Below are 27,590 nucleotides of genomic sequence, written 5' to 3' on the forward strand. Positions count from 1 at the left end.
GATGTGAAATGGGTATTTTGAGCCACTGAGTTTCTTCCAGCTCACGTATTCACTTTGTGCCCTGGTCTATCTTTTGTCTAAGATCTATATACGCAAACTTCCTATGTGAGCTCATCCTCTCCCTGATTTCCAAAGTTTTCTCTACCCTAGCCTTGCTTTGGATTTCCAGGCCCAGATTTTTCACCAAGTCTTGAATGATTGCATCAGCCTGTCTTGCTACCCACTCAAGTCCAGCATGCTCAAACCCAGGACTGCACTTGAGAAAGCTTTTGCTTCCAAAGTTTAGGTTTTAATAAGATGAGCATTTGGACCATGTTATCTCCAGCAAAGTGGAAGGTGATTTAGGAGCTGGAAGGTGAATGGAAATGATTCTGTAATAAATGTCAAATCTAGAAGTTCTATCAGACAAAGAATTTTTAAAAGACCAGTATTTTGTCTTTTTGTTTAATGTAGGGTTTTTAAATTGCAGGGCTCAAGGGAAAGTCCCTACCCAGCGGTACCAACCTGTAGGTTGCAAAATTATTTGGGCCTCAGAGCTCTATGTACTCTTGTCAGATCATCTTTGGAAAAGAACAAATCTGTTTAATCTTCAGGTTAAATTTAAACCATGTGAAATTGCCAAATGCCGATGATACCCTGTAAAAGCAAAAAGAAAACAGTGCATAGGTTCAGCCTAATATAAACGTTCCTTATATTGCATAAACTGAGCTAGGACGTTGGGGAAAAGGTAGATGCGAGATTTCCAGAGCATCGGGAGGAGGGCCGCGGAGGAGAGGGCGTGGTGGAAGGAGGTCCTGGCGCTAGAGGAAACCAGGGACGCCGGCTCCACTCTCCGCCTCAATTCTGGCCGACGCAAGCTTGGCCACACCTCCCTTTGCAACCGCCGTAAAGTGTGGTGTCGGGGCCCCGCCCATTTCGGCGCCTCTTGTGGCGCCGGCGCCCTGGGCTTTTTGCGCGGGAAAAGGGTGTCGCCCACGTCTGCTCAGCGTCACTGGAGTCAGGCTTATTTCGCTGAGGTCGCCGCCGGCTCCGCGCCGCTGCCGGCCATGGGGCTTCTGGAGCTGTGCGAGGAAGTGTTCGGCACCGCCGACCTTTACCAAGTGTTGGGCGTGCGGCGCGAGGCCTCAGACGGCGAGGTCCGACGCGGCTATCACAAGGTGTCCCTCCAGGTGCACCCGGACCGGGTGGGCGAGGGCGACAAGGAGGACGCCACCCGCCGCTTCCAGGTGCGCTAGACCCCGGTCCGCCGGTTGCCCGGGCTTTTCTCCGTCTTCTGGCCGCCCGACCCCGCCCAGGTGGAGTGAGCCGAACCCGGCCTGGCGTTTTCTAATCTTTATTTCTCGCGGCGCGGTTTCAGTGAGAGGCGCAGGGTTGATTTTTGGATGCTCTTTCCCGCAGATCCTTGGGAAGGTCTATTCCGTTCTGAGTGACAAAGATCAGAGAGCAGTGTACGATGAGCAGGGAACAGTGGACGAGGATTCTGATGTGCTCAGCCAAGATCGGGACTGGGAGGCCTATTGGAGATTACTGTTTAAAAAGGTAAAGAACTCTGGAGATTTCCTTGTGACTGTTTTCATCATTCATTCAACAAACGTTTATTGAATGCCTCTAAGGCCTTGCATTTTGTGTTGTGTAAGAATGAGGAATTTTATTTGGCCTCGAAATATCAATAAACACACACATACACACCGGCGTTCCTCAGGAGATACCTATCTACTTATCGATCTTTGAAGAAGGGAAGACATATCTCACTGTTAGTTTGAACCGTGTGTGTGTATCCATAACACATGCACCTACATACACACACACACACACACACACACACACACACTCTTACTGAAATGGGTCTTTAATTTTCCGTTGATGTAAAGTGCTTGTAGTGAAATGGGGGCATTTGATTTTTTACAAGATGTGCTTTATTTTACATATTCCGATGTAAGTCCTGAAACTTTTCCTAGCTTGGAAACTTCACTTAAATTTTCCTGGTCTGTAGCTTAGCAGTTGTAAAGGTTGGATTAGGGAGAACTCTGGAAAATCTTTGGCATAGAAACTTTGGTTCCTTGCAACAATTTCAACTCAAGTAACTGAGTTGAGGAGAAACATTTCAACACCTAAATATACTTTTTACTAGTATTTCTTTTATTTAAAATAAAATTCTCAAAGTTAAAGCATATGCCTCTCATTTGTTCAGATATCTCTAGAAGACATTCAAGCTTTTGAGAAGACATACAAAGGTTCAGAAGAAGAGCTGGCTGATATTAAACAGGCCTATCTGGACTTCAAGGGTGACATGGATCAGATCATGGAGTCTGTGCTGTGTGTGCAGTACACAGAGGAACCCAGGATAAGGAACATTATTCAACAAGCCATTGATGCCAGAGAGGTCCCGTCCTATAATGCCTTTGTCAAAGAAGCAAAGCAAAAGATGAATGCAAGGAAAAGGAGGGTAAGATTTTGAATGCTGTTTATATCTTGACTGCTTCCAAAAAGAATTTGAGGATATTTACAATAATGAAAATATATACAAGACTGCTGAAATAAAGACTAGGTTTAACTTGATTTGTAGTTTTCATCTAATAAAATGAGCAGATCAGCTCATTAAGAGAACCTTTTTTTCTACTGTGTTGTGCTCAAGAGGATTTTACTGCATGGATTATTTAGATAATATCATTTTAAAGTACCACTGAAATATTCTTCATATGGGCCAATTCTTGTAACCTTGCTGAGGCATTCCTGAGGAGATAAAATAATGGAGTCCAGATACACAGGCTAGACAGTGATTCTCACTTGGTTAAGGCGTGGCGGGGAGGGTGACAGAGGCTGTCCCTTTAGAACTGTGTTTTGTTAATTCAGATTCCTTTGTTCTTGCCAGATTGATTCTTGAGTTGGACCCAGAATATACATTTTTTTAAACAAACAATTTAGTTTATTTTGATAACAGTGTCTTTCCAAACACACTCTGAGGTACACTTTTGTGGAGTATCAAGGACTGTGGCTTGTGTGTCCTTTATACCCATATTAAACTGTGGAGTTGGTGAGGGTAAGGATGATGGCAGGGGAAAGGAGCTTAAGGATATCTGGGGTTCAGGGAGGGAGTGGATACAAGGTAACAAACATCTGTGCCTCTGGTCTTTTGGTATTAAAAGGCACCATTGCCTCAACCTGGCTTTCATAATGGGAGCTCCACGGAGAGCAAACAGTGTAAGACTGTAGCTCTTTGGTGGGTACTTTACTTTGTATGGCTGAAATGGGGGTGGAGGTAGGTCTGCAGCTTTTAGGTAAAGAGACAGGAGAAACCTGACACCTGTGCTGAGTTGGGAGAAGTGGAATGTGTATCAAGATCATCATTTTGGCTCATAGGCTACATCTGTCTAGATTCAAGCTGACAGTTTATCTTAAGTTGGTAATCATTTTTTAGGTGAAACTGAGCACAGCTGTATTCAGTAATAGGCTATTAGCTTGAGAAACTTCCCTAGAGTTTGGGGGAGCGGGGCGGGAGGCTGGAATACTTTTGAGTGAGACTCCCACAAACTTGGAGAGGGGAATACAGTATTAAAAGAAATAAATTGAATACAGGGACTGAAAGTAGACAATGGAAACTGTGTCTCTTTATTGGAATAACAGGGTCCTAATGTATCATAACTCTCAGTATTAATAGTATTCATTGCTACTTAGAAAATTCACTGGGGGTTGGGGCCTCTTATAGTCTTACTTGTTGCCCTGAAGGAAAGAATGAACTTATGAACTTACTTTCCCAAGGTATTCTTGTGGTATTTTGGAATCAGTGCCCTAGTAACATTTGGCAAGAGGAGGTGGCTTTGAAATCCGGTAAAGAAAGGTTAAAACTGAATTTGTTAGAGTTTATCCTAACTACTCAGGGGAAATTTTAAACCAGGGTTGCTCTCAAGGCTGCCCCAAGTCACATGTAGTAAATTGGGTTTCCAGAGGAGGAATCTGAGGTGCCTATATCCTGGCAGAATTTTGAGGGCATCCTTGGCTAAGTGACCTTTCTTAGCTCTTCTAGCATTTTGGTTTCCTTCCTGTCACCATGTGGTTTATGAAACCAAATTACCTGCTTACCCCTAGCAAATACAAATGGGGAGCAGTCAGAAATGCTTATTGGAATCAGAGGATCTACTGCTTGATGTCAGCAATGCTGCCTTTTAGTGAGTGTCATATTTATGCAATTTTATCCTTTTAATTTATATAATCTTCAAATTGAAGGAGTCTTAAATTTGCTTTGGGGAAAGAGGGTGTATTTTTAGTATTTGCTAGATTGCCATAGCGTCTCACATGAGTTTCTGTTTTAGGCTCAGGAAGAGGCTAAAGAAGCAGAAATGAGCAGGAAGGAGTTGGGGCTTGATGAAGGAGTGGATAACTTGAAAGCACTCATTCAGGTAAACCTGGCAGGTTGTCTGTGAAGGTTGCCACCACTTCTTTCATGTTCTGATTCTTACTGCTAATATTTTCTTTGGAGTGTATGTACAGTATTGTGGGCATTTTGTTTTCTTCTTTTAAGACATTCAGGTACCATACAGTCATCCTTTTAAATTGTACAGTTCAATGGTTTTTAGTATATTTATTAGGTTTTACAATCATCAGCAGTAATTCCAGAACATTTTCATCACCCTAAACAGAAACCCCTTATCCATTAGCAGTCACTCCCCATTCTCCCTTTCCACCAGCCCCTGGAAGCTGCTAAGTACTTTTATCTCTGTGGACAGTCTTGTGTTTTGAAAGCTTGTGTTTTAACTTCTCAAACAGAGCAGACAAAAGGATCGGCAAAAGGAAATGGACAATTTTCTGGCTCAGATGGAAGCAAAGTACTGCAAACCTTCCAAACGAGGGGGGAAAAAAACAACTCTCAAGAAAGAAAAGAAATAATGGAATTTTCTCTTCAAAACTCCTTAGGTGTTAATTGATGCCATCGTAGGCAAGGTGCCGTCAAGATTTGAAGACAAAAGTTAACCCTTGAGAAAAGTTATCTTTCAAGCCTAAATGATTCAGATCAACTACATAAACCAAACAGAATCTCTCAACCTGATGTTAGTATATCCTGGAAACACCATGACATTCTGTGAGGTCCTCCTATGAAGGAATTTGGTGGTGATCATTGAGGGAGCGGAAGGGTATATGCTTCCTGACAGCACTCTTCTATGGGTCTTCTGTACAAGGAACTGTACCTATAATGCAGATCTATCCCTACCACATTTAGCAGTTGTCATTTTGCCACAGAGGAGTGAGCTGCAGGGTATTTAGTGGTGTGTGTTTATTAGAACAGGTACTTTACCTAGCCTTCAACACACTTGCTGGACATCTGTCTTCCAAATACTTGCCAATTTACTTTCAGTCTTTTTTTTTTTTTTTTTTTTTGTGGTATGCGGGCCTCTCACTGTTGTGGCCTTTCCCGTTGCAGAGCACAGGCTCCGGACACGCAGGCTCAGTGGCCATGGCTCACGGGCCCAGCCACTCCACGGCATGTGGGATCTTCCTGGACCGGGGCACGAACCTGTGTCCCCTGCATTGGCAGGTGGACTCTCAACCACTGCGCCCCCAGGGAAACCCCTGCTTTCTTAATGTTCTTGCATAGACCCTCTCCTTTTTGTTTTACAACTAAGTTTTGCACTCTTTGCTTGAGGTTTATAGGAGAAACAGGTGTTCAGATAACTTCAAGCATCTTACATGATTAAATAAACAAGTAAAAAAATGACTGTTAAGTTCCAGGAGCTTTTTAAATGATCCCAGTGTGATCATTTAAAAGATGATCTAGAAACGATATGAATGGTGCTTAGGATAAAGAAGAGAGAAGAAAAGTAGTCATAGTCAGCATTGTAGTAGATAGCCTGGTTTAAGTTGCCTCAAGAGATGTTGTAGTCCTGCCTGTAACTGCTGAATGTCCTTAAGTCACTGAGCTTGTCTGAACTTCTTTCCTCTATAAAAGAGTAAGGGAGCTGGGCTAAATGACTTGTTAGAGGCTCCTTCTGACTCTTAACTTTAACCTTGAAAGGCAAGCCGTCTTGATCCAGTGGCTTGTTATTATGTACTCCTGGTATTGATTTGTGAGAATGGTACAGAGATTTTCACTTATATTTAGTTGAATTGGTATGAACTCATTAGAATATATGGAAAATTTTTAGGGACCGTTCAACTTACAATCTCTGATTTGTAAGCTAATATATTCAATACCATATACATAAAACAAGCCTTCTGTTACTGAGATTTATGTATCATGATTTATCTGGGGTAAGCCCATGACACGTTTTCAGTTTGTGATTATAAACAGGTTAAAAAATACTCTTTAATTGCATCAAAAATACAATTTTAATGCAGGTTGTTTGAAGCATCCGTCTTCATGTGATAGCATTAGATAAGTGCGAAATAATAAAATTACCCCAATTGAATTGATCAACTCTGAAGATTAACAGTAAGATCTAAAACCAGTATGATCATCAAAATTAAAATTCAGTGAAATTTAAATAAAATAAATGTAAGCCATAGTTAAAACCATTGTTAATGAGTGCACTCAGGAAAGGTCCATGTGAAAATTGGAAGAATGTCCAAGTTCTCTTCCTTTGCTCTTAGGATATGTTTATACTGGACTAATTTGCAGGGTTTCTGAAATTTTAAGAAGTTGTGTCTTGCTGGCTCACTAATAGAAATATTCTATAAATTTTTAAATTGCCTTTCTTAGATCTGCAGGAGAAAATCGGCAAGGTGAGTTTAATATTTGGAAATAAATACGACCACTAAAGTATTTTAAGAAGAAAAGAAGCATAACCTGATGTCAAGCAGGTGTTGTGAGGTTGAGTCGTCCTATGTGAAAAAAAAATCCATTATGGTTTATTACATAGGTTACTTTACACTAGTGCTCAACATTTATGTCTTTAGTTACTCACCCCTGCCATATCTGTCTGCCTATGGAATTGGACATCTAAAGAGAAAACTTTAGGAACGACTCACCTGTTTGATGAGTAGCTCAGATTTTTGACAGCACTGTCTCCTAAAAATGACGTAAAAGTGAGTACACCTGTCCAAAAATTAACACAAGCAGAAGTATTCCGAAGCCAGTGATAATGTTATCAAACAATTTCCTACTTTTTGTGTATGTACAGTCTGATAGAATCCTGTAATAATTGAACTGATCATTGTTAACAGACAATATGAACAGTGATTTGGAGGATATTACTCTTTTGTTACATCTTTGGGTACAAATTTTACTGTCCAGTGAAATGGTTAACTTATGCTGAAAGAAGACAGTAACTGGAGATAGAAGCAGTACCCATGTAATCTTTGGCTGATACTGTTCTCAGTCTGTTGTACCAAAATAACTCTTCATGAAGATAGTTTCAAGTTGTCTCCTGTTTACAAGCTCTGCATCACGAGATGACTGAACACTGATTTGTGAAATCTTCCCACATGTTCCCTGCAGCATGAGGCAGGTTCTTCTCACTTGCCCTATGGTCCCTGCCTGGTTCTAGTGATAGGTCCACCTCTGTTTTGAGATTTTGTAGATCCATGTAACTGAGGACCTGTCAGACAAAGATGACATCATAGAGTAACATTAGTAGACATTCTAGATTTGATTGTCTCAAGTTCATGTATGGGCTTTTTTGCTCCAGTTATCAGTTAGACTTTAAATTTGGAGCCTGTGACTAAATAGTAAAGTATATATTTACCAAGGCAATAAAAATCATGTTTGTGTATTTTATAATGTAAAAATAAAGAAACAAAATCTATATTTAGATATGAAAGCAGTAACCTAATTTTAGAAAATAGCCACTAATTTAAAAGGACTTACCTAAATATTATACTAGTTATACTTGACCGGCAGCATGGCCAAATGTAATAACTAGCTCAGAGGCAGCAGTGCTTCTCTGAGAACTGATCCAAGAACCGAATCCACTGAAAGCATTCAAAGACTACCAAATGATGCTACTAGGAACTGAACTAAAAGAATTCACTTGGATTACAGAGAAGGTTTGAGGCAGATTACTTTTTAATGTACTTGCTGATTAATCTGATTATTAACAGGAAACATTTCAACTGCCCAATAGTTCTAAATTTCACCTATAACATAAGGAGAAAATGACCCTGATGGTGAGACCATTATAGGAAGAATTAAGACATCCTTTTCTCTCATCACTCACATGAAAATAGAAACTATAGAATATAACTTAGAAGACAAAAAAGTTAATGGGATAGAATCAGACTCCTTGTGTCTTGACATTGTGAATTTCTTTTCTTACCTTGGCCTAGCAGCTTAACTGACCAGATCAGTTTAATCCATAGCAATATGGGGTTTGCCAAGTAATAAAATCCATGCAGTGTTTGAATGTTACGAAAATGACTTATTTGGCTTAAATTTTTTAGATTAAAAAAAAAAGTAGTTTGCCGGAATGGCAAGAGGTTAATTTTTATATGAGAAAACAAATCTGGAACTTTCTGGCTTTGAGCAGTGGAGTTCTGTAATTTTTTTATTATATCCCATATTCCAAAATGAATTTGAGGTAATTTACAAAGATGTAGGAAAACAAAATGTAATAAAATCTGGAGGAAGGAAAAATAAACATGGAAAACAGCAGGGTCTTAACCACATAGTAGTAAAATAAAAGCCATGGCCCGACCTGTTCCTGCAGATCCCCTACCAGGTCGGGCCTGATGAGGATGCTCAGTAGCACATGAACGACGATACTGTGTGTCCGGCTGAAAAAGAGAGAAGATGAGACACTTCTTACGATGTGACTTCTCCCAGAGGATAATGTGTTACTTCGTAGGAGGGAAAACCTTGAAGTTGGACAGCAGTGTAATCGACATCATCTGACATTCTGAGGGACAAGTTGGCTAAGTGTACTCTTACATTCCAAGTAAGAAAAATCCCAAGCCAGAAGCCCACAGAGCCATTGTTAACTTGTAAAAATTTCAAGTTCTACAACTTTATTAATATGTCTTTAAGAAAATCTTAGCATTTATAAATAATCCGTATGGTTTAATATTTCTAAATACTTAAAATTGGCTGTGAAGGGAATTTTTATCTGATTTCCATTGCCTGCTGACTGTTTAAAACAACAGAACCAGAACCTTTTCAGCAACATTGAAACACCCATGACTACTTCCATGCTTGAAATGTGACTCTCAATATGGAACTCAAACATTTCAAAATTATCTCAAGGGATTTAAAGATTTTAAGATACAACTAAAATACCTAAATGCAGATATAATAAAAGCTATCAATACCATCCCACTGGTACTTCTAGAATAAAAACGTCCCTCTCAGTTTCCTGTCAGCACTGGTATTAAGAGATGTGAGATTTTTTTTTTTCTTTCCTGATGAAGCCCCATGTTTTCTATCAGGGATCAGCAAACTTTTTTTTGTGTAGAGGGCAAGATAGTAAACGTTTTATGTTTTGTGGTACATACTGTCAGTGGAACTCCTCAGTTCTGCTGTTACAGTAGGAGAGCAGCCACAGACAGTGAATGAGCGGCGTGGTGGCTCTGCTCTAAGAAAACTTTATTTACAAAAACAGGCAGTAAGCCGAACAGCCCAGGAACTAGGACAGAGGAAAGAAAAGATTCTTCCCTAGGACCTGCAGAGGGAACATGGCTCTGCTGACACCTTGATTTTGGACTTAATAGGCTCTGGAATTGAGAGAATAAATTTCTATTGTTTTAAGCCACCCAGTTTGTGGTAATTTGTTATAGCAGCCCTAGGAAACTAGTACAATGTCCCATTCATTTACTACTCTCACCACTCTTCTAATGGAGGAAGAATCGTACAGTGCTTTAGGCTGATACAGTTTTAAGGGTTATGAGTTGAGATAAGTGTGTTGCAAATACCACTGTCTTGAAAACTGGTATAGGATGTGGGTTCCTGGTGCCTGGTTCCTGGGCCATAAGTGTAGCCCCAGTCACTTCCTAGGCTCTCCAAGCCCTCTTGCACAAAGCAAACGAGGTGGGGCTGAGCTCCTGGCTTACAATTTTGGGCAAGGTCAGTGCATGATCTCCAGTCTCCCAATCAGGTTTTTTTCTATTGTTTAAAAGTAAAAGGGCTAGTAAATGTACATTAAGTGGTAAGGCATTGTCAGCATTTCAAACACCAATTAACTAAGAACCCCCAAAAGTCTTAACTCGCACATCCACCAGTCCACATACATAATCTGATACCATTTTTTGTGTAATTCCCTAAGAGCAGTGTTAGAGAATGAAGTTAATGCTAATCTGATACACACTGGGGTTTAACATTTTGCTTAGTCTCAGAAATAGCTAAACTTTAAATTGCTTAGAATTTGCAATTTATGTATAAGTTAAAAGAATGAGTGACAGAGACCAGTTAGAGTTTCAACAAAATATACTTAAAACTTAAAAATATTATTTTTATTAGAACCTCATCTTTTATTCTTAGAGTTTGATTAAGCCACCATGTAAAGCCTTAAGTCTGCCAAACTATTTTTTTCCCCTTTCCTCAACTATCAAGACCATAGAGGAAGTATGTCACTCTACCAGAAATGACTGAGTTGTGTTGGGCCTGGAGAAAAAGTCTGGTAAAAGGAGCCTCTCGTGGGGCTGCTGATGGTTAGGCTCATCCACCGCTGCACTTCGAGCTCGACTGGAATCGCCATGGGTTTTCTGCAGAAGAGATAAAAATTACAGAAACAGTTAATTCGTAGTGGAGCTGTGCATGTCCTTTATCAACCCTAACAGGTATGGTCACTGCAGGCCAAGCAGCTCCAATGCCATCGTTATGAATCAGAATTCAGTGTGTACTTTTGACAAAATATAGTGTTAAGTCAAGACCAGAGCACAGACCCTGCAGAATTACTGACCCTGAGGTTTTACAAGCACATTGAAAGGCAATAGGAAAGACATACCGTTTGCCTTTGTGGCCCCACAGTACTCAAGTGTTCCACTTCAGCTGTGCCAATAGGTGGCAGCAGATTATTTCGACTCAGGGGCAGTGGTGAGGGAGAGGAGAGTGAGTCGGCCGCCACTGGGCTGCAGATCCCATCAGCAGAAACCAAGACATGAAAGCATAAAGTTATAACAATATAAGCAAACTGATTAGAATCAAATAAATTGAGCAGATGAGTTTAATTTCATGCACAGAAAGCTTTAAGCTGCCTACATTTTTAAGTGAAGAGATCTCAATGAAAGGATTTTGGAGAATTAAAGTTTTGGGTTTCCTTCATAGTATTTTCTTATTGTTGAAACTTCATCCTGAGCATACAGCAGAAGTTGACCCTTTCTCCCACAGAGAACTGGAATAAAACAATTTTCCCTATATTGTGTTGTATTTCTCTGACAGTTATGGATTTGTAATTTCACATCTGATGGAACTCACAGTTCTGGGCTTTCTGGTTGTCCTTCTCACTAAAAACTATAATTTCCAGGTAAAGTTCCTAAACTTATTTCCTTCCATGGGATTTGGAGCAGTTTGCAGTATTACTCATGCCCAAGATAGTAATTAAAAGCTGAATGATACTTTTCATGTCCCAGAAAAAACAAAGCAGCTTACTTTTCCACTTTGAAAAAAGCACTGTCAGAGGGATGAGAGATTAATTATACATCAAGACCACTCATACTCAAATGAATGTATAGCTATATCAGTATAGATATAGGTATATCAACAAAATAGAGAGCAGCTGAGAACCCTGGTGTCCTAACAAAGATTTTTGGTGGTTTTGGACACCTCTTTTAGTAAGTCTATTGGGATAAATTGTAACAAGAAATTGAAAAGTCAAAATCAAGAAGTGTTGGGAGAGAAGTATAGTGACGTCCTGGATTTAGAGGCTGAATTCAAAACACAGTTATGGTGTTGTCATCTCACACCCTTGTTCTTAGTCTTAGAAATTAACTATCCTAAGATGTTTTGTAAGTCAACAACTAATGAAAGAATTTTATTTTAAAGACTTGGCTTGGTATTTTTTGCACAGTGAGGCTCAGAGTGTCTAGTGAATGAAAGGTGGGAAAAGGGAAGAGAACATGTTTAGTGTTACTTCCTAAGACGTGCCAAGGGACATATTTCCTGGTGTATAATCATCTACTTATCTGAGGTTTTAAAGTTTTCATTGTCAATGGAATAGGTAGATCCTAATGGTACAGAAAAATATTAAAGGAGAATTAACTATTATTTGGGGAAGAATTTCACTGAGGATGTTCCCACTAAGGAAAATGTTTTAATAAAATACATATGTCTTTTATTCCTTTGGTGAGTTCTACTGAAGTATTCTAGCCAACATTTTATTTGTAGAAATATAAATCTTTAGCTAAATCAATAGGAAGATCCAGTATATCTATATTTCATTCAAATTTAACTCCATTTTTTCTGTATTAGATTTACACCAGTGTGCAGTTCATCATAAGAATATGTAATGATTACTGTTTAGGCATATATTTCAATCTTAGATTTAAATTCATTCTCTATGTAAAATTCTTCATTAGTTTTACCATAGATTCCAGATATTCTGCTTTTGAAACCTACACTCGGGATCCTCTGAGTATTTCTTCCATAGGTCTTGGTGTTCCAGCGCGTGAATGGCTTGTGCTGATGGGATGAAGGGTACGTGGTGGGGGATTGCGTCTCCTGGCGGACTGCACTGTATATGACAGAAATGATGTACTAAGCTCCAGGGCTCGATTTGGCCAATTTCGAGTTGAAAGGATGGTACTGGACCCAGGCCTCATAAGTAGCTTGTCATCAAGATCTCTAGTGTCCAAATATCAGAAACCCACAGTGAGATCAAGATTGCTCTGTACAGGGAGACAGAACTCAAAAGGTAAAAAGCCTTAGACTATAAAATACATTCAAGGGAGAAAAAAGCGAAAAGAGAAAACAATAAATAACCTAGTTTTAGAAGTTACATAATCTAGCTCAGGCATGAGAATGTGTACCTAAAAGAAGGACATCATTTCAATCTTACACATAATTTACTAGAATGGAGACTTGGGAAAGCAAGTCCATTTTTCACCTGCCATCACAGTCACTTCTTCAGTTACTGATAAAGACTAACCTGTAGGGTACCGACTCCAAAGTGCTTCCCAAAAGTTTACCTCAGGGTCTGTGCTTCCTACCATGTTTGAAGCATTCTTTTGTGCTGAAGGAATGTCACCAGAAAGACTTAGTTGAAAGGCCAATATTGCTGTTTAGTAGTGGTGTGGCACTAGTGTGGCTCCCACTGCAGAGATTAAAATGCTGAGCTAGCTGGAGCCTACAGGGATAGGGGGTTCCTTGGAAAGCTGGGAACAGGCAAAGGGTCCAGAGCTTTGTACAGCCCAGGGCAGTAGATCCCCATTTGCATAAACAACTGTGAAATATAACACGTTCCTGTAAGTACTCTGATAAAATACCATGCTCAACAGTTCAGTAGCTTAAACTCTGCCTTGTAGATTCAGCGGCTTTGTTTTTGTGTTTTAAGCAGATGAGAGAATGTTTGATTCTATTGTAAGGCACCTAAGAGATAGTATTTACACTGTGATGTGGAGGGGAAGTGAAAGAATAAAGCTCTGCCATGTGCTCTTGGCTTTCAGCAAGTTCCTCAATCTTTCAGGCCACTTTGGTGTCCTCTAGTGCAAAATATGCCTCAGGGTTTGGAGAACTTTGAAGGAAAAATGCCCATCACAGAATAGGGCTAAACCTTGAGCATTACTCATATGAGATCTTTCTGATCTTCCTAACCATTCACTTAAGCCTTTTCTTTACACAACCTACTGCTTTCTAATTACAGGGGTTTAGGCCTTAGCTGCTCTTTGTTCATCTTTATTCTTCCTCTGGACTATTCATTCATAACTGGATTTATCACCTCCACACTTCTAGATCAGCCTTCAAATCTGACCTTCTACATGGCCCATCATTGTAAACTCAACACACCCTAAGCTCATTTTCCCCCTGCCAAACAAGCTTTCCTTGAGCTTGAAATCTGAGTTGACTTTGATTCCTGTATTTTTATAGAATGTGATTTCTTTTGCAATATCTCCTAAAATATTTCATTCCTTTTTTTAGTCTTGCTACAACTTGAGAACAGACCCATAGCAGCCTGAACTCCTGCATTAGACTCCTTACTTTCATTTCCTCCTGCATCAATCCAATCTGTGTCCTACTGCTGTGAAATCTATCTTTCAGATTCCTGTTTTAAATATATGTGCTCCCCAGCTGGACTCACACATTGCTCACGTGGGAATGTAAAATGGTACAATTCCTTTGGAAAATTGTATGGCAGTTTATTATAAAGTTAAGCATACACTTAACCTATTCTGTAACACTTTCACTTCTAGATGCTGAAAAATGAGACCATAGGTCCACAAAAAAGACATGTGTAAGAATATTTATAGTGCCTTTTATACATAACAGCCCCAACCTGGAAAATAGCCCAAGTGTTCATTAACGGAAGAATGGATGAACAAATTGTGGTGTACTATTACAATAGAATACTACTTGGCAATAAAAGAGAATCACATGCAACAACATGGATGGATCTCAAAAACATGACATTCAAAACCCTCCATAGTCTGGTCCCAAAGTTCTTTAATTTCATAGTGTCTTCTTTCCCACTAATCACACCATGGTCTATTTTAGTTGTAGAAGATTGTCAGCGGTCTTTGATCAGAACATTAAAATTCTAACCTATTGCTTCCTATCCTACTACAGCAAAAATGGTTGGCTTTCTCTTCTAAATATTTGTATTTTCCTGTTTCCAAACCTTTTTCCACACCATTCCTCCTACCTAGAATAGCCTTGCTGCTCTTCTCTGCTTATCCAAACTTCTGTCTTTCAAGGACACGTTCAAAACCTACACTTACCCACCAAAATGCTTCCCTTCTTTGGGACTACCATAGTGCTCACACTGAGTACACAAACTTCGCCCTCAGTCACAGGAATGCCCTGTATGGTTAGGTCTCTTTTTACCTTTGTGCCTTCTCAACAGTTATTTTATCAGCTCCTTGAAGGTGGAGACCATTTTCCTTATATGTTTTTACTCCCCAGATGTCTCTGGTTGCTTGGTACGTACTCAATACATGCATGTTGATTGACTGACTTTGCTTTCCTTTTATTTCTCAGTGATCTACTTAAACTCTATAGTCTTAAAGTTTTATACTTCTTACAGGAGCTTGTCCATTAGGGAGAGATTTCTTGGCTGTAGAGGCATCCCATGAACCAAGAGACCATTCACATTTGGCTGATGACCACTTGCTGCTTGACAGAGACTCATCTACATATCAAAAGAAGGTGTTACTCATTGGTTGGTGAAGATAGCAGCTTGGTTTCCCAACTTTGCCAGAAGTTAGTATTTCCAAATTAGGTCATTTATACATTTTTCTCCTATGCCTTAACTTTTGTAAATCTTGGTCAGTACCCCAGCTGGAGCCCCAAGTCCACTGTCAAGATGACAAGATCAGAGTGCTTTCCTCTCCATTTCTAAATGGGGAAGCCTGGTCAACTTAGATGAAAGCAATTAATAGTCACTCTCATAGGGGAGAGAGGACCTTTATTATTATTATTTACATTATACTAGAAAACAAAATATGGAACAAAAATGGGGAGAATAGGGGTAAACGCTATCTCTTTTACCATCACATAATCCTATGCTCTGCACCAACTAATGCTTTCTCCTTCACTACACCTGGAGCAGTCAGCTCTCAAAAATAACGTAAATTCTGAAGACTTTATTAGAAGGAGTTAATTGTATTTTAATGTTAGCAGGATTTAATCTTAACTGCCACCGCCACCTTAGTGTCCTGTTTATTTTCTCTCTCAGTTAGTCAGTTAAGTGCCCTTTCTGGCCAGCTCCTTCTCTGCCACAGTATGCATTTTCCTCCTACTTTGTCTTAAGAATGTTTGGATTATTGCTTCTCCTTCCTTTGGTCATTAACAACCAGAACTGTGTACGTTAACTTTTCAGGGCTTAGGCTACCTAGGTCATAACCAGGCCAGTTCAACATGTAGAAGTATTTTATTACCATCATAGGAATATTAGATTATTACCTAGGTCATACTCCAGTGTGATAAGGTATGGGCCTTACTGAGTTTATTTTTATTTACTTTTTTTTATTGAAGTAGAGTTGATGTACATATTATATAAGTTACAGGTGTGTACAGTATAGTGATTCACAAGCTGAGTTTACTTTTAAATAACCCTTTTTAAAATATAGCTGCACAATATCTGGCCAGTACACCAACAAAGCAAATACTAGATGTGGTACTAAACCCAGGCTCGATGAGCATGGGCCAAGGATGAGAATCCTTTTTCTTTTTATCCCTCCCCTGCTCCCACACTTTTTTTGCTACAAGTAACACTGGGAAGCTATCATTGTAAGAACTGGGATTACATAAATCATTACACGTGGATGAGACCAGGCTTATCAACCTTCTGCAAGAAATGGCCATTTTTATATGCTTGTCTACAGACTTATTTGAAACCATTTTCTCCTCCCTTTGATTTGCCTTTTACATCTGGTTATGATTAGTAAACATCCAAAAAGCAAAAATGTCAACAGATTCAAATATTAAAAATAAAACAAAAACCAGGTAGTCTGAGATAAGAGAATAAAGAGGGAAGAAGTCAAAAAGAAATTCAAAGGACAGAATGTTAAGGCCATAGAAGATCTGATATTGGTCCCTCTTTTCATATTTTTCATTTTTTCCAAAGCAGACTTAAGTTGACCATATAGTTGAGTCTAGATTGCACAGCTTATAGATGCCTTTTCAAAAGAGCTGATTGAGAATTACTTATCAACTCTAATTTTCTATTAATTTTTTAACAGGTTAAATTTTTTTTAATTGTGGTAGAATATACATAGCATAATATTACTGTGTTAACCATTTTCACATGTACAATTCATTGACATGAGTGCATTCGCTGCTATTTTTTAAACTGAAATTAAACTTATCTTTGCAAAGAGTCACTGGATTACTGTGATAAACACATAACTTTACTGGAAAAGAGTCATAGTGATACAATTAAGGCAAATAACTGAGCAAACTTCGTCTACAAGAACAGTCCTAGGTTCTCCAGTACATTCCCCTGTGCGACTTACCGGATTTGAGGTGATGGACAGCACCTTAGACTGTGGCACTCGAGGTAAGACCAAAGGTTGTGGTGCATTCAGCACACAGGGGCTTTCTGAAGCTGGTCTGGTGATTGCAACATTACTGTCATCATCTGAGCAAAGGAATAGAATCTATTATCCATGAATATCTTCAGACCCACAACAACAGTACTGTGAAAAAAAATCTTTCATGAGAATTCATAATCTCAAAATAGGCTTCACAGCTTTGCAGCCCAGTTTCATACCACCTGCACAGTTCAAAAAAACGCTTTAAACCATGAATTTATTTTAAAGTGTTTCCCAGGCTGGTGATTCCTGTTTGTACCTGGCATAAGGAAAAGCAAAGATTACTAGAGCAAAGCTGTCTAATAGAACATTTGGAGATTGAAGGAAATGTTCTACATATGCACTGTCCAGTATAGTGGCCTCTAGCCACATGTGGCTATAGAGCATTTAAAATATGGCTAGTGTGGGATCTAATCAAACTTACAAGCTTTTGCACAGCAAAGGAAACCATAAACAAAACGAAAAGACAACCTACAGAATGGGAGAAAATATTTGCAAATGATGCAACCAAAAAGGGCTTAGTTTCCAAAATATACAAACAGCTCATACAACTCAACAACAAAACCCTATCCAAAAATGGGCAGAAGACCTAAACAGACATTTACCGAAGAAGACATACAGATGGCCATGAAAAAGATGTGAAAAGATGCCCAACACTGCTAATTATTAGAGAAATGCAAATCAAAACTACAATGAGGTACCACCTCACACCAGTCAGAATGGCCATCATTAAAAAGTCTACAGGGGGCTTCGCTGGTAGTGCAGTGGGTAAGAATCTGTCTGCCAATGCAGGGGACATGGGTTTGAGCGCTGTTCTGGGAAGATCCCACATGCGGAGCAACTAAGCCCATGCACCACAACTACTGAGCCTGTGCACCACAACTACTGAGCCCACATGCCACAACTACTGAAATCCACGCACCTAGAGCCTGTGCTCTGCAACAAGAGAAGCCACTGCAATGAGAAGCCCGCGCACCACAATGAAGAGTAGCCCCCGCTTGCCGCAAGTAGAGAAAGCCCGCGTGCAGCAACAAAGACCCAATGCAGCCAAAAATAAAATAAAATAAATTTATTTTTTTAAAAAAGACTACAAATAACAAATGCTGGAGAGGATGTGGAGAAAAGAGAACCCTCCTACACTGTTGGTGGGAATGTAAGTTGGTGTGGCCACTGGAAAACAGTATCAAGGTTCCTCAGAAAACTAAAAACAGAATTACCATATGATCCAGCAGTCCCACTCCTGGGCATATATCTGGACAAAACTATAATTGAAAAAGATGCCCCTATGTTCATAGCAGCACTATTCACAATGGCCAAGACACAGAAACAACCGAAATGTCCATTAACAGATGAATGGATAAAGAAAACATGGTATATATTATATATACAACGGAATACTACTCCTCTGTAAAAAAGAACGAAATAATGCCATTTGCAGCAACACGGGTGCAACTAGAGATTATCATACCAAGTGAAGTAAGTCAGAGAAAGACAAATACCATATGATATCACTTATTCGTGGAATCTAAAAATGTGACACAAATGAACCTTTGTGATTCTGTGAAACAGAATCATGGACATAGAGAACAGACTGGTGGTCACCGGGGGGAGGGCACTGGGGGAGGGATGGAGTGAGAGGTTGGGGTGAGCAGATGTAAGCTTTTATATATAGAATGGATAAACAACAAGGTCCTACTGTATAGCACAGAAGAACTATATTCAATATCCTATGATAAATCACAATGGAAAAGAATATTTAAAAAAGAATGTACATATGTATATAACTGAATCACTGCTGTACAGCAGAAATTAACACAACATTGTAAATCAACTATACTTAAGTAAAAAAAAATAAAATTTGGCTGGTGTGATTGAGAACAATTTAAATTTTACCTAATTGTAATTAATTAAAATTTAAATAACCACACACAACTAGTGAAACCTCATGCCCATTACCACTGCCAGTTTTTGTAAATAAAGCTGTAAGAGTAATTTGCTTATTCTCATTACTGTATAGTACTCCATCATATGAATATATCACGTTCTGCTGTTGAGGGATGTTTGGGTAGTTTCCAGTTTATGTTTTCCAGTATATAATGCTGTCATGGATATTCTTACATATGTCCTTGGGGAAGATGTATACTGAGTATATAGTAGTATACGCAGCCACATCCACTCATATACACATTGTTTATTGCTGCTTTCAAGGGCAGAGTTGAGTAGTTGCAACAGAGACTGGATGGCTGGCAAAGACTAAAACATTTACCATCTGGCTCTTTATACACAAAGTTTGCTGATCCCTATTTTAGGTCAATCAACCCACTAAACCAGTCAGAGACCTTCCAGCTCCATTATAGATCATTAAAGATCATTGTCTTTTTTTCAAACTTTAAGTTTCAAAATCACAATAGTTATACAATGAAATAACCTAAATTTATGGATGCATGGAAAAATAAACTAAAAGGATATTAATTCATAGCCTAACATTGGTAAAATTGTGAAAGGTAAAATGAAAGTTTTCTCTGAAAACTTTCAGTGGTTGATACTGAAAACTGAAGTAATTCCTTTATTACCAGGATTTATTATTATTGGGGTTTGGATATGTCTCTGGACTTTATCTGTCCTGTATCTCCCAAAACTTAACCTCACATAATATAAAGCAGTTTGTTTTGAAAGGGTCTTAGACCTACTCTTCTCCAATACCAGCTTTAAAAGGGAACTTAAACATGCATACAACAGAGTGGCTTTTAAAAAAAAAAAAACTCACATGGACAGTATCAACTGTGGCAAACATGTGGAGCAACTGGAATGCTCATACAATACTGGAGAAAGTGTAAATAGATGCATCCACTTTGGAAAAAAATTTGGCAGTATCCACTGAAGTGGGAATAGCATATCCTATGACCTAGCAGTGCCACTGTTATGTACCCACTACATATGTTCACCAAAAGACATATACAAGAATGTTTATAACAGCACTATATGCCAGCAGACATAAACTGGAAACTACCTAAATGTCCATCAACAGTACAATGTGATATATTCATACAATAAAATACTATATAACAATGAAAATGAACTATTGTTACACTCAAAACAGTTGAATCTAACAGTGTTGAGTTTAAGAAGCCAAATGCAGAAGGGCACATACATTCTTAAAAGTTTTAAAACAGGCAAAACTAATCTGTGGTGCTGTAACTCAGGATAGGTTTACTTTTGGGGGGTAGGAGTTTAGTAACATGAAAGGGGCTTCTGAAGTGTTGGTAATGTTCTGTTCTTGATATGAGCATTGGTCATACAAGTCGACTCAGTTTTTAAAAATTAATCAAGGGCTTCCCTGGTGGCGCAGTGGTTGAGAGTCTGCCTGCCGATGCAGGGGACATGGGTTCGTGCCCCAGTCTGGGAAGATCCCACGTACCGCGGAGTGGCTAGGCCTGTGAGCCATGGCCGCTGAGCCTACGCGTCCGGAGCCTGTGCTCCGCAACGGGAGAGGCCACAACAGTGAGAGGCCCGCGTACCGCAAAAAAAAAAAAAAAAAAAATTAATCAAGCTTGATGTAAATTTATTTTGCAATATTCTATATAGATATGCTTTATATTTTTTAAATATATTTTTAAAATTTATTTTGGCTGCACCAGGTCTTAGTTGTGGCACATGGGATCTTAGTTGCGACATGCGGACTTCTTGGTTGTGGCATGTGGACTCTTAGTTGCGGCATGTATGCGGGTTCTAGTTCCCTGACCAAGTATCGAACCTGGGTCCCCTGCATTGGGAGCATGGAATCTTACCCTCTGGATCACCAGGGAAGTCTCTCCCCTAGATACACTTTAATAGAAGTGTTTTTTTTAATGTATTTCCTGGACTTGTGCTTCCAGCCAAGATGGAGCAACAGGGACTGGCTTTACCCTCCTGCTTAAAACAACCAATAAATCCGTGAAACAACAGCTTTTAAGACACTGGGCATCAGGTAATGAAAGACAGTGAACCATGAGATAGTAAACAAATGATGCTAACTCTGCAACTGCCTTGAAAGAGTTTCCAAGACATGACACAAAGAGGGAGAACAAAGGCGGATCCTGGTGGACTCCCTGATTTGAAAGTCCAGAGAGACCAAGACTGCTAGGGTTCATAGGACAGAGTATCAGAGAAGAAAAATGCACAGAAAGGGAACCCAGGATATCTGTAGAGTGTGGGGTGTCCTTTGAGTACTCAAAGGAGTATTGAACACTGCATGTATGAGAAAAAACCACCTGAGGCTAGGAAAGAGAACCAACTGAAAGAATTAGAGGGAATAGTGCCTGCTGCTCACATGGGACCAGGAACAGTGCCTGGTTCTTCCAGCCATACTAGAAAAACTCATAATTAATGGGGCATTGGGCAGAGTACTTAGGACAATCTTGCCTCAGTATCTGGGGGATAATTAGTTGGACTGGATGACCTGTCTATAACAAATCATAAAAGCAAGACCAGAAGAGATCAAATTTTTTCCAAGTAACTTAAGTGCATCCCAGGAAAAACTGAAGAAGATACATACAAAAAAAAAAAAAAAACTCCCAATAAGATAAAATTCACCATGTCTGGCACCCAAAGAATACCATGCAGGAAAATACAACTCACAATGAGAAGAATATCAATCATTGAAACCAACCCAGAATTCACACATATGTTTGAGTTATCCCACTTTTTCAAAAAGAGACATGGAAGATATAAAATTCACCTAAATCATACTTCACAGAAAACAATGAGTAGAAAAATACACTGGATGAGCTTAACAGCAGATTCACCATTGTAAAAGAAAATATTAATGAACTTGAAGGCACAATAGGAAACATCCAAATTGAAATACACAGAGAAGAAAATTCTTTAATTAAAGCATCACATTTGAGGGATCAGTAAGCAAATGGACTAATATATATGAGTAACTGGTGTCCTAAGGGATGGTGGGCACCAGAAGAAATATCTGAAGAAATAATGGCTGAAAACTTTCCAAACAATGAAGACAATAAACCCACAGATCCAAGAAGCTCAACAAACTCCATGCAGAAGTAACATGAAGAAAGTTACATCAAGGCACATCATAATCAAATTGCTCAAAACCAGTGAAAATGAGAAAAATCTTAAAAGCAGCCAAAGAAAAAATATATGAACGCAGGAACAAAGAAAAGGATGACATCAGATTTCTTGTGCAAGTGAGAAGACGGTGGACAACATCTTTAAAGTATGAAGAAGGAAATCCAAAAGAGGGGATATATGTATATGTATAGCTGATTCACTTTGCTGTATGTACAGTAGAAACTAACACAATATTGTAAAGCAACTATACTCCAATAAAATAAAATAGGTAACCAACAAGGACCTACTGTATAGCACAGGGAACTCTGCTCAATACTCTAATAACCTAAATGGGAAAAGAATTTGAAAAAAAGGAAATACATGTATATGTATAACTGAATCACTATGCTGTACACCTGAAACTAACACAACATTGTTAACCAACTATACTCCAATATGATAAAAATTTTTTTAAAAAATAAACGAGATACACTGAATGTTAAAAAAAAAAAAGTACCAAGAGAAAAAGTGTCCACCTAAAATTCAGTACACCACACAACTATCTTGCAGAAATGAAAGAAAAATAAGGAAATTTTCATATATCAAAAGAAAGCATTTCTCACCAACAGACTCACATACAAAAAGTTTTAGAGGACATCTCTCAGGTTGCAAGAATTAAAAAAAATTTTTTAATGAGATAAAATTTGCATAACATGAGTCACCATTTTTAACCATTTTACAGTATACAATTAAGTGGTTTTTAGTATATTCATGATTTTCTGTAACCACCACCACTATCTAATTTCAGAAAATTTCCATCACTCCAAAAAGAAACCCCATACCTCCCAATGCACCTCTTCCTCCGTCCCCTGGCAATCATTAAACTACTTTCTCTATGGACCTGCCTGTTCTGGAAATTTCACCTTAATGGAATCATACAATATGTGGCCCTTTATGTATGTCTTCTTTCGTTTAACGTAATATTTTCAAGGTTCACCCATGTTTTAAGATGCTTCATTACTTAATTCCTTTCTTTAAAAAATAATTTATTTATTTTTGGCTGCGTTGGGTCTTCGTTGCTGTGCGCGGCCTTTCTCTAGTTGTGGTGAGCAGGCTTCTCATTGCAGTGGCTTCTTGTTGCAGAGCACGGGCTCTAGGCACATGGGCTTCAGTAGTTGTGGCATGTGGGCTTCAGTAGCTGTGGCTCAAGGGCTCTAGAGCGCAGGCTCAGTAGTTGTGGCGCAGGGGCTTAGTTGCTCCGTGGCATGTGGGATCTTCCCAGACCAGGGATCGAACCCATGTCCCCTGCATTGGCAGGCAGATTCTTAACCACTGTGCCACCAGGGAAGTCCCTTAATTCCTTCTAATATATGAATAATACTCCATTGCATGATGTATTAGTTACTCAAGCTGCCATAAAATATGACAGACTGGATGGCTTAAATAACAGAATTCTATTTTCTCACAGTTCTGGAGGCTGGAAGTCCATGATCAAGGTGCTGTCAGGGTTGGTTTATAGTGTGATCTCTCTTCCTGGCTCCTATGCAGCTGCCTTTTCCCTCTGTCCTTGCCTGACTTCTTCTCTTTACACACACAGAAATAGAGAGCTGTGATGTCTCTTCCTCTTCTTACAAGGATACCAACCCTATAGGATTAGGGTCCCATCCTTCTGACTCAATTAACATTAATTACCTCCCTAAAGGCCCTATTTCCAAACCTACTCACATTGGGGGTTAGGGCTTCCACATATGGATTTTGAGGGGGACACAATTCAGTCCATAACACATGGATATACCAAATTTTGTTTTGAATACCAAATTTTGTTTATCCGTTCATCAGTTGATGGATGTCTAGGTTGGTTCCACTTTTTTTAAAAAATAAATTTTTTTACTTATTTATTTTTGGCTGCATTGGGTCTTCATTGCTGTGAGTGGGCTTTCTCTAGTTGTGGCGAGCAGGGCTACTCTTCGTTGCAGTGCGCAGGCTTCTCATTGCGGTGGCTTCTCTTGTCGTGGAGCACAGGCTCTAGGTACATGGGCTTCAGTAGTTGTGGCATGCGGCCTCAGTAGTTGTGGCTTGCAGGCTCTAAGGCTCAGGCTCAGTAGTTGTGGTGCCTGGGCTTAGTTGCTCTGCGGCACGTGGGATCTTCCCAGACCAGGGCTCAAATCCGTGTCCCCTGCATTGGCAGGCAGATTCTTAACCACTGCGCCACCAGGGAAGTCCTGGTTCCACTTTTTGACTATTATGACTAATGCTGCTATGAACATTCATGCCAGGGTTTTGTGTGGATATATTTCATTGCTCTTGATTATATAACTTTGAGTGGAATTGCTAGGTCATATGGTAATTTTATGTTTAACTTTTTGAGGAACTGCCAAACTGTTTCCACAGTGGCTGTACCACTTTACCTTCCCACCAGCAATTTATGAGGGTTCCAGTTTCACAACCTCATGAACAGTTGTTATTGTCCTTTTCTTTTTTTAAAAAAAATACAGCCATCCTAGTGGGTTTGAAGTGGTGTCTCATTGTGGTTTTCGTTTTGATTTGATTTCCCTAATGAATAATGATGTTGAACATCTTTTCATGTGCTTATTGGCTATTTGTATATCTTCTTTGGAGAAATGTCTGTTTGAGTTATTTGCCCATTTAAAAAAAAATAAATTTATTTATTTATTTTTGGCTGCATTGGGTCTTCGTTGCTACGCACAGGCTTTCTCTAGTTGCGACAAGTGGGGGCTACTCTTTGTTGTGGTGTGTGGGCTTCTCATTGTGGTGGCTTCTCTTGTTGCAGAGCATGGGCTCTAGGCATGTGGGCTTCAGTAGCTGTGGCTCGTGGGCTCTAGAGCGCAGGCTGTTGTGGCGCATGGGTTTAGTTGCTTTGCGGTATCTGGGATCTTCCTGGACTGGGGCTTGAACCCGTGTCCCCTGCTTTGGTAGGCGGATCCTTAACTGTGCCACCAGGGAAGCCCTATTTTCCCATTTTTAAATTGGGTTGTTTTTTCTTTTGTTTTTGAGTTGTAGATCTTTATAGACTGTGAGTACTAGATTCTTATCAGGTGTATGATTTACGTACACTTCCTCCCATTCTGTAGGCGGTCTTTTCAGTTTCTTGATAATGTCCTTTGATACACCCTAAAGTTTTTTATTTTGATGGAGTCCAGTTTATTTATTTTTTCTTTTGTTGTTTGTGGTCTTGGTGTCATATCTCAGAATCCACTGCCAAATCCAAGCTCATGAAGATTTACTCCAATGTTTTCTTCTAAGTTTTATAGTTTTAGCTCTTAAATGTGTACCTTCAATCCACTTCAAGTTGATATTTTGTATATGGTGTGAAGTAAGAGTCTAACTTCATTCTTTACCATGTGGCTATCCAGTTGTGCCAGCACAATTTCTTTTTTTTTTCCTATCTGAATTTGTTTTTGATTGACATATAGTTGATTTACAATATTCTGTAAGTTTCAGTTGTACAACATAGTGATTCACAATTTTAAAAGGTTATACCCCATTTACAGTTATTATAAAATATTGGCTATATTCCCTGCCAGTACCATTTCTTAAAGAGACTATTCTTCCCCCATTGAATGGTCTTGGCACCCCTGTTGAAAATCAGTTGGCCATAGATGTGTGGATTTATTTCTGGACTTTTGATTCTATTCCTTGGATCAGTATGTGTTCTTATGCCAGTACCACACTGTTTTGATTACTGTAGCTTTGTATTATGTTTTAAAACCAAGAAGTATGAATCCTCCAAATTTGTTCTTTTTCAATATTGTTTTGGATATTCAGGATACCTTGCATTTCTGTATGAATTTCAGGATCATTTCTACAAAAAAGGCAGTTAGAATTATGATAAGGTTATACTCAATCTGTAGATGTATTTAGGGAGTATTGCCATCTTAACGATATTTAGTCTTCCAATCCATAAACAGAGGGTGTCTTTCTATTTCTTTAGGTCTTCTCTATTTTCTTTCAATAATATTTTGTAGTATTCAGCATACAAGTCTTACACTTCCTTGGTTCAGTTTATTCCTAAGTATTTTATTCTTTTTGATGCTATTATAAATGAGTTGTTTCCTTAATTTCATTTTTGATTGTTCATGGGTAGAAGCTAGAAGAACTTTGAGAAGCATGATAGAGAAGACATAAATTACCTTGAACAGACTTAGTAGGAATCTGGATTTGGAGGAAGCTGTAGGGGAGGGCTCAGAAGGAAATGAGGAACATGTTATTAGAAACTGGAAGTAGGGAGATGCTTGTTATTTTGTGGCAGAGAGCTTAGTGAAATGGTCTCCTGTGGTCACATGGAAAGCAGAACTTTTAAGTGATGATCTTGGTTGTATAGCTAAGGAGATTTCCAGTCAAAGTGTTGAAGGTGAGGCCTGATTTTTTTCTTGCTGCTTATAATCAAACACGAGATGAGAGAGATAAATTGAGGGAAAAACTATTAAACATAAAGAAACCAGGACTTGATGATTTTGAAAATTCTTAATCTCTCTAGATGGCAAAAGATTCTAAATAAAGGAAGGCTATCAGACCCCCAAAATTCTACTGGCAGGAAGCAGCCTAATAAAATTACTTAGCTACAAACATGTGCTATGTTTCATGAAAAAGGAAGGATGACTCAGAGGTCAAAACCAAGAGCTCAGAGGGTAGAGCAGAAAGCTGAGAGGATTATTTCCAGGCCTTAATTAAAACTTAATGAAGGAACTCCCAGTATTTTCACAGCTGGATTTCAGAATTGCTGTGGACCCTTTTTTACTCTCACCTCCCTGACCCCAGCCTTTTAACTGGAGTGTCTATAATGGTTATCTTTTTCCTGGCCCACTATTGTATGTTGGGTGTGTTGGGGTCAAATAACTTGTCTCTAGGAGTAGAATGGCTGGATTATATAGTTAGATGTTTATATACCTGTGTATATAAGCTTTAGTTTCATAGGTTTATAGATGGAAAGGAATTGTGCCCCAGTAATTTCACTTCCTGTATTACATCCAGGAACTTCATTCATACCAGGACCTGATTCAAAGTCTTTGGAGCTGATGCTGTAATAGATGATTCTCTTGGAAACCTTTGAAGGGAGTTGAATGTACTTTGCCTGTGGGAGCACATGAATCACTAAGGGCCAGTGGGAAGACTAGTGGACAAATTCCAAGGTGCACCCCCCACCCCCCCACCATGATTCTCAGCTGTTGATGTTCACACCTTCGTTTAAACCCCTCCCTTTGAGCATGGGCAGGACCTGTGACTTGCTTCAGATCAAAAGATGATGGGTAAAAGTGATGGGATGTCACCCCCATGATTATGTTATGTAAGTTTCTGTCTTGCTAGCAGATTAGCTCTCAGTCTTTCTTGCTGGCTTTGGAGAAATAAGCTGCCATGACTGCTACAGCTACAAGAAACTGGATGCTTCCAAAAACACACAAAAGGGGAAGTGGATC

General features: G+C 39.2%; 2 protein-coding genes across 3 annotated transcripts in view; one reads left to right on the plus strand and one right to left on the minus strand.

Annotated features, from left to right (window-relative positions):
* Positions 1–947: 947 nt before the first annotated feature.
* Positions 948–8,586, plus strand: DNAJC9 (DnaJ heat shock protein family (Hsp40) member C9). Its single transcript, XM_082854034.1, has 5 exons — positions 948–1,226; positions 1,399–1,539; positions 2,192–2,446; positions 4,311–4,397; positions 4,765–8,586. The coding sequence occupies exons 1-5, from the start codon at positions 1,047–1,049 to the stop codon at positions 4,882–4,884; spliced, it is 783 nt and encodes a 260-aa protein (XP_082710160.1). The 5' UTR covers positions 948–1,046; the 3' UTR covers positions 4,885–8,586.
* Positions 7,403–27,590, minus strand: part of FAM149B1 (family with sequence similarity 149 member B1) — a 57,136-nt gene continuing 36,948 nt past the window's right edge. Inside the window, exons 8-14 of one of the 2 annotated variants that reach the window (XM_082854032.1) lie at positions 17,026–17,150; positions 15,094–15,200; positions 12,476–12,700; positions 10,866–10,989; positions 10,498–10,623; positions 8,625–8,703; positions 7,403–7,529 (exon numbers count right to left, since the gene is read on the minus strand). In XM_082854032.1, the coding sequence (XP_082710158.1) occupies positions 7,456–7,529; positions 8,625–8,703; positions 10,498–10,623; positions 10,866–10,989; positions 12,476–12,700; positions 15,094–15,200; positions 17,026–17,150 (860 nt within the window). In that variant the 3' untranslated portion in view covers positions 7,403–7,455. Of the gene's footprint in view, positions 7,530–8,624; positions 8,704–10,497; positions 10,624–10,865; positions 10,990–12,475; positions 12,701–15,093; positions 15,201–17,025; positions 17,151–27,590 lie in introns of those variants that run through there. The other variant, XM_082854033.1, reaches the window with a different exon arrangement.

Source organism: Leucopleurus acutus (genome assembly GCF_964270905.1).
Source record: "Leucopleurus acutus genome assembly, chromosome: 14".
Taxonomy (NCBI): domain Eukaryota; kingdom Metazoa; phylum Chordata; class Mammalia; order Artiodactyla; family Delphinidae; genus Leucopleurus; species Leucopleurus acutus.

Bases quoted from the DNA above. Each gene is read 5' to 3' on its own strand.
- DNAJC9 (XM_082854034.1), top strand. From the start codon at position 1,047: ATGGGGCTTCTGGAGCTGTGCGAGGAAGTGTTCGGCACCGCCGACCTT. The intron at 1,227-1,398 runs GTGCGCTAGACC...TCTTTCCCGCAG, and splicing joins ACGCCACCCGCCGCTTCCAG to ATCCTTGGGAAGGTCTATTC. The intron at 4,398-4,764 runs GTAAACCTGGCA...CTTCTCAAACAG, and splicing joins ACTTGAAAGCACTCATTCAG to AGCAGACAAAAGGATCGGCA.